Genomic DNA, 7,790 nt, shown 5'->3' with positions numbered 1-7,790 from the left:
CTGATACAAAAAATGTGAAGTTATTTATTAGAGGCATTGTTTGTTGTACAAGGCGGAGGTTTTAAATCCTTTACGTGCTGTTTCTCTGCCAACTTTTCGATGGTGTAATAAAAGCAGAGGCACATTGCCCCGAAGAGAGATGAGTGGAGTGTATTTCTGATATCTCTGACCTTAAAAATCCTGCCCTCTGGACAGAAACACCCACTGAGCTGTAGTCAACTAGACTAGGAGTACTTCTTAATTATCAGCCTCAAGCAGTTTGTTTTTGAAGATACCATTTAAAGGAAAGAAACAGAAACCTCTCCCCCAAAAAAACTTAAGATATCTTTTTCCCCACTACTGAAGGAGTTGGTAGAGAAAATAAAGCAGAAGAAGTGAGTGGCAGTGACAGGAGCAGACACTGGGCTGCGTTGATTGACACTGCAATACTGTCCTATTCCTTTTGAGGGGATTAAATTGTCATGACCTCTCAGATATGGAAATTGAGGCACTGATCAGAGGCTTTAGAAATGTCAACATTATTAAATTGTGAGACCAGTTAAAGGCACAGTTCACACATTTACTATTATTATTTCATTATGGCGATATTGAAATGATTTCAGGCGGCTGTAGAACTGTACATATAACACCACAGTCTTTCAGTCAGAGCATTGTAATCGATAATTCATGTCAGAAAATCCCACATCAGTGCAACAGTCCACATCTGTTAAAATAAGAGATGAACTGACTGAATATAGTTTAGTTAAAAAAAAACCTCACTTATACTTCTTATGGATCATCACTCAGGTCTCTGATTGATTTGACTTTATTTCATTTTGAACCTTATATTCACCATCAAAGTCTATCTTGTAGTGGTCTATTACAGCAGCTTTAATAAAAAGCTAATAACTGGGCAGCTCATGCCATACTTATACCACGGATCAGGGGCAGAGGGGGTAACTGGGGTGTGAAATAGACTCCAGTTAGCTGATGGACACATGAAAGGACTCGGATGGTTGCTTGTCACTCACACCAGCAGACCCGCCTTTGCTCCATCTGAAGTCAAAAAATATGAATCTAAATAGCCTGGAAAATGCATTTTTGTAACCAATATATCCCAGATATGTACGGGGCATCACAGGAAGTCAGCTGGAGCGCAGACAGAGCTCACTGCCGATCCTGCTCCGCCGTGTGGTAGGAGGGGTTGTAGTGACGCTGTTATCCAATGGGCACCGGCTTCCTTTGGATGGGAGCGCAGCATCTCTGTCTCAGCGGCACTTTTGCGCCAGACAAGTAAGGACTGTCTCTCACTCAGCACCCGAGAAGAAGATACAGGACTCCGGGAATTACTGAAGGGGGTATTTGGCGAAGAAGACGCATCTCTTTCCTCCCCTTTTTTCTCTTTCCTAACACGCGATTTTTTTTTTTTTGTTGCAAAGATGAGCGTTGGCTGCGTCATTCTGGCTTGCTCCTTACTTGTGGGTGCATCCTCGGTAAGATGAGTTAATTTCTTCCGGTCTTTTTTCGATTAACACAGTACTGTGGAAGTGCTGCACTGCTGTAGTACTGCTTACTCGGGCTTTGCAGCGCGATGTGAGAGCCCTCGAGAGTGGCTGTGAAAGGTTCACTGTCCCCCGCAGTGTTGCGCTAAAGGCAACATGATGCGTGTAACCGAGCTTATTACGGCAGTGTTTAAGGTCAGGAATATTTGAGCCTAAATTTGAGGGGAAAAAAGTAACTAACAACTATGTTCGCTAGCATCCCCATCCCTCTCTGCTTAAATAAACTGCAGTGCCTTGTTGCAGAGGACAGTGGTTTCCAAGAGGGGCTTCTCCTTCTGTTGGCTGCGATCAACTTCGTTTACGCACGTTTACGCACTGTCATTTCTCCTTTTCCACATTTCTGGGATTAATGTCTAATTAGGCGACTTGGTTATCATGTTAGGTGGCTGTTTTAAGGGGGTGATTTAAGAAGCAAATGATCAATGAAGAGCTTACCATACTTTATTCCTCAAACTTCAGCTGCAATCACCCCTATTCCTCCAATGCAGCTGTAGTTTGTTGGGTTCTGTTGATATGCAGTCAGGGGAATATTGAGTTGCTTATATTACGCAGCAGAAAAGCACAATATATTTTCTTTATAAAAGCCATAAATTGATATGATGTATGAGGTGGATGCTGCAAGTGCATTCTGTGGGGAATTAAATGCCTGCTGGATATATAGTACTGTGTGCCTGCAACTATGCTTATATATCAAATGCTTGTAATTTAATACAAACATTTGGCTTGTTTCATTGGCGTCTCTCTCACATATACACACACACACTTTCTCTTGAGTGTCTGTTGCTCTAACGATCCCATCAGCATGTAACATGTACTGAATGTTTGAGTTAAACATCTCCTCTTAGCTTTAGTCATCGCTGGTATAATGGTCATCATCATTATTGCCATTAGCATGATGTGTCATCATTTTCATGGTGATCACTATTACAGCGTCCGTCATAATGATGATGACGATCACCATCATAGAAACCATTTACTCGCCCTTTTGTTCAGTATTTCTATAGTGCCTGTCGTGACAGTTATCTGGAGCAGGTGTCCTTAGCCCCAGATGTGGATTTTCCTCACTGTGACGGTCCAAGTGCACCATACTGTAGTGTAAAGCAAATCACTCACTGTAGCCAGAGAGACTGCATGGTTCAATATCAGTCTGAAAAGGCTGTGAGATCAGCCTTGTGACCCTGTGGCCGCAAGTCAATTTGCCAATGCTTAACAGGCCGTCTTGTTTTATTCCTCAGGGGAGTAAGGCAGGTCAGCCCCTTAAACCTCCATGCAGACCAGGCTTCTCCCAGAACTTCTACACAGTGATTGTCTCGAGAGACGTACTGCGCGGCCAGAGCATTCTCAAAGGTAAGACTACTGCTGCTGGATCTCATTTACCCACTGATGATATTTTCTTTTCTCTGCCCGTATGTGACCCCAACCTCACAGTGTGATTGAGTGAGAAAGTGTGTGTCTATGTGTGTGTGTGCGGTGGATGGGGTGGGTGGGAAGAGAGACTTATATTATGGCGTGGGGGCTCTCCATCACTCCTAAAGAAGGTCAGAACAGACTCTGGCTGTGGCTGTGCAACATAAGCAGCTTGTCTTGCGCGCAGGCTTGCATACGTTCAAGCAGAAAGATTCAGAGTTGGGATGCAACTTGAGTAGAAATAAATCTTGCAGAGTGATTAAACATGACGTGACAGCAGAATGTGTAACGCACTCTGTTCAAGGGTTGTCATTTGATGTGGAGCTTCATTGATGGATGAACACCTAAATGCCAGCAATTGCAGTACAAAAGCAACAATATGCTCCTTCTTTTTTTTTTTGATTGACTAGACAGCAGGCTTGCAGAGCAGACTCATTTAAATGGCTTGTTGCCTACATTGCATGTTTGTAGCTGGAAGCTCAAAAAACTTTTATTTTATTACCAGTGTTCATTGTTATACATTTCCAGCCTTTTTTATTCTTTATTCTGCTTTTCAGAGGAATTCAATTCTGTTTTTATTCGCTCCATTTCTTTTCAGCGCAGGCAGCGTACTGCCTCTACTGTGAGGTTCATCTCCTGCCATGTGAAATTATGCTGTGGCTTTTTCAGTGTGTCTCTTCTATTTGCTGGTGAATCTTTGCCATAATGGAAAAAATCCCTCTAAGTCACATCCTAGACTCTCAATTTGCATAATTGACAGATAAACAAAATCTTTGATATGTGCAAAATGAGTTTCTATAACATGGACCATGTTATAACTAAAGCTTTAAACTCCTAGAACCCGAGAACTGCAAGGTGATGATCTACGCTGTAGGTTTGGGGGGGGGGGGGCTAGGTTTTGGTAACATTTGGGTTTATACATTTCCTCCTACTTCTTCCCTGTAGCGTACTCTAGGCTGTTACTCACACTCCGGGTAACAGCTCAGCAACAGTGTACAATAAGCTTAGCTCTCCCCTGACACTTTGCTTTTATAGCCAAATATTTGTCTATTGTTACGTGAAATGCTATTTGCCAGGAGGAAATGGCATTCTCATTGTAACAGCTGTTTGAGCATTTTCCGGCTCAGAGCAAAACAATTGAATTATTCTGGAGGTTATTTTGTTATTTAGGAGGCTGACAAGGACAGTGCAGCCGGTCAGCGGGGAGCGTGTTTGCCTGAAGGGGCTCTGGGCTCAAGGTTTCTGCCTGTTTGGAAATGGACTGAGGCGTCCTTACTGACCCAAACAACATTAACACAGTATGATGTATCTACTAGACAGATGACGTATGTTGCTTTCTCCTGCTCAGTGGTTATGTGCTTTAGCATCTTTTATGTGTGTGTGTGTGTGTATGTGTGTGTCTCAGGGGGATGTTGGTGCACACACATGTCCTGGTGCACATATTGGTTGCTGACACAGGTTACGGCAAAGCTCAACTGTATCCATCTGATTTTGGTGATGTGGTGCATCAGCTCAGCTTTGATCTCATTCCACATCGGCTTCCAGTCTGCGTCTCTCTCTCTCTTTCATTTTCTCTGTCTCTGTGTTTGTTCTTTGTGAAAATCAATCTGAGAGCCATGCTGTCCTCCCAACTGGCCACTCAAAGGGATATGGGCTGCAGCACCTTAAGTCCTCATGCAATGATTAATGTGCAGAGGCTAGCCTTACTGAAGGTCTGTTTTTCTATACAGTGGGACACAAAGCGGGAGGACGCCTTTAATACTAACGCAACACTATGTATAACCTGAAACTGTCACTTTCCAAGAAAATGAATGGGCCAGGGATAAGATGTGGGAGGGTCTGGGATGCTGGCTAGGGGGTTGCTGGACCACTGTGGGCCGTGGCTGTTGTCTCTCTGGAGAGATGGATAGTGAGCGATGGTGGATAGAGCAGAGAGCTGTGGCCCAGCAGGTGCAGTGTGAACCCGGCTCCCGTTTCCAGTAGCTGAACAATGTTGGGACTGCAGCTCTTTTCATGCTGAGGGGGAAGTGGCAGTCGTTTTGCCTCAATTTTCTTGTTTTGTTTTGGTGTGTGGTTGTTTAGCAGTGACTACGCTGTACTTTTGATATCAAATTCATTAACAACAATCTGTGTTAATTGAATGGGCTGTATATATTTCTCTCGATGGTCTGGTTGTTTATGCCTGGTTGTCATGCTATGTGTTTTGTCTGTGCTTAAAGGATCAGATTGCGAACAAAAACAGCTTTAAATGTTTTAATGATTTGATGGAGGAGGGGAATTTTCTCAACCCATAAAGGATCAGTAGCAGTGGTTCCCAACCAGTTTGTTCTGTGACCCTTCATAGCAAAAAGATGCCCAGTTGCAACCCCCTTATCACAGATTGTCTCATGATAAATGCTACAATGTGTTTTTAGAGTCTTGAAGAGGTAAAACTTCATGTTGGGAAACTCTGCTTTACCCTCCCTGAAAGCATAAACTTGGAGATGTTTTTCACTGGACAATGACAAACTAGAAACAAACACAACAGCATGGCTTTGAAAATGGCCAGCAGTGATTTAAATGATACATGACTTATAGTCAATACACTACAGTATGCTAAAACAGTGGTATGGACCTTTAACCTTTCTTCTTTTTCTCTCGTTCTCTCTGTAGACAAAGTAAAGTGTCTGGTCAAGACTTGAAAGGTCATTTTTGAATTGTAATGCATCATTCAGTGCCCCCTTCGGTCATTCTTTGCTGGCTTTATAGGTTAAAAAGGCTGTTATGGGTTTGTGGTTGACCATAAAAGACCTTTGTTTAACTAACTCACGAATCTCTGTGCTGCTGCTGCTAAGTTGTGCTGAATAAATCATCCCATTCTTCCATGGACTTGTTTGTCTGAGAGCTGGGTCAGGATTGGAGGGGGAGGCTGTGGCACACAGGCAAGCAGACAGCCGGGCTTGAGTCGCGGTCCGTGCAGATTCCCGCTGTGGGCAGATAAGCCATGAAAAGAAATATTCCAGTGATTGCACATCGCTGTGTAAACCATCACCTCGCTCCAAGAGCCGGAACAGACACCTAGGAACACGGACAAGGGGATGTGGCCTTAGCACAAGAAAAAAAAAAGAAAAGACTTGAAATACATTTCAGTCAGGATAGTGTCTCTTTAAGTCACTGTCAATGCATATTTGGAAAGACAGCAGTGATGAGTTTCACCCTTTGCCCCTTCACCAGTTCTTAACACAGGAGAAAAGACAGCTCTGTGTGATTTGGATGCCTGTCTCACTGCATACTTTACTTTATGTTGCTAAGATTTTGTGACAAAGAAAATGACTTTGATGGATTTACTGCATTGCAGAAGCCTCATCTTTGGAGAAAAATCAATTTCAGTTTTTCAGTGGAAGCATTTCAGAAACGCAGTAAAGGGCCACTATGATATGGGAAAATGGAAAAAAAAAATCCCAAACAAAAACAATGATGATAACTTAATGTCTTCTGTCAGACAGTAACAAAAGAGATGTGCCTATTCTTTAAACACGCATTCAGTATCTTTTCTTTTCTTACAGCTGCCACTTTGTCGTCTCAACCCTACTCTGCCCTTTCAAAGAGAATATGCTCAGTTTCAGTCCTTCTGTTTTTCCTTGAATCACAAGTGATGACCTTGCTCTTTGAAATTGTTTTTTTTTAAATCCACATTTGGGTGCCTTTCCTTGCTTCCTTCATCCCAAGATTTTATATTTAAAATTGGGTCTTTTTTGCAGTTATATTATAACTACTGCAGCTTGTGCAAAGAAAAAAAAATACACACACTGTACTTTAATCTGAAAGATTAATTTAAGGAGGATCATGCCTCCATCAGCATATGCTTTCGGCATGGATTTCCTATTGTTTAATTCCATCTCTAAAAGTTACACATACAAAATGACTTGTTACATGACCCCAATTAGACTGCGGCAGGAAAAATCTGGCAAGGAGCCATATCTGCTTTGAAGCAGCCAGCTCAGTATGCGCTGTGCTGTAGAGAACTTCTGACTCCTAACCCAGCATCCAAAGTGACAGGGCTTTCATAAGTACGTCCAGACCCAAGAACTGAAAGGTGGGTGGATGTAGGGGGGGGAGGTTGGGGAGGTGGGTGGGATTACGTTTCCAGGCATTTGATAAGCGGGATGCCATTTTCCTTCTGACTCACGAACGTCTCTCTTGTCCTCCAGAGAGTCTTTCATCTCTGCAGCCAGGACCTGCAGTCTGTGGCGAGCTGATAGAATACAGGTACAGAAGATGAGCCACATCATTTCTCTTTATCTCGCCTGCCTTCTTACCAAACCAAGCTACGCTCCTAGATCCCTCAAGCTCCCCACAACATGACATACACGCTGAACCAATTCCATCCAGCAAGCCACCCAAGATATAGTACATGCCACCGCACAATGCTTTTCATCGTGTTTTGTAGTCATTTGTGGAGGTAGTAAGCTTAAAAAACGGGTTTTGATAGATGGGAAATCGGCTGTCAGCAGAAATATTATTGCCTCTTGTCAGGGCTTCCATGTGAATTTTATTAGTTCTAGTGCACTGATCTCCACTGAGCTCCCCTCGCTGTATACTCGTATTAGCTTTAGTCTGATGGCTGGTCGTTGGGTCATGGCATGTACTCTCGTGGAATTTCACTACGACACATATAGTTTCACTACTTGCCCATCTGGAGCCCGTTGAAAGACAGCAATGATTCATTCCAACCTCTTCCCATTTAGACGTCGAGAAGCTGTCAGAGGCCCAACTTCCCGAGACTCCTGCTGCCGTGCACGCTCTCTGCTCGCACTCCGCCGAGTGAGATTATGCAGTAGATCTACATTTCCTGACAAAATA

The 7,790-nt window shown here is 43.2% G+C and overlaps 1 protein-coding gene across 1 annotated transcript in view; it reads left to right on the top strand.

Annotated features, from left to right (window-relative positions):
- The first annotated feature begins 1,344 nt into the window (after window positions 1–1,344).
- The window catches only part of cdh4 (cadherin 4, type 1, R-cadherin (retinal)), a 190,590-nt gene continuing 184,144 nt past the window's right edge, over window positions 1,345–7,790 (top strand). The window contains exons 1-2 of the mRNA XM_053315209.1: window positions 1,345–1,472; window positions 2,777–2,888. Coding sequence (XP_053171184.1) covers window positions 1,419–1,472; window positions 2,777–2,888 — 166 coding nt within the window. The 5' untranslated portion in view covers window positions 1,345–1,418. The remainder of the gene's footprint in view (window positions 1,473–2,776; window positions 2,889–7,790) is intronic.

Source organism: Scomber japonicus, chromosome 3 (assembly GCF_027409825.1).
Source record: "Scomber japonicus isolate fScoJap1 chromosome 3, fScoJap1.pri, whole genome shotgun sequence".
NCBI lineage: Eukaryota > Metazoa > Chordata > Actinopteri > Scombriformes > Scombridae > Scomber > Scomber japonicus.
The sequence above is the reverse complement of the archived record's forward strand: the minus strand, read 5'-3'. Positions and strand labels throughout refer to the sequence as shown.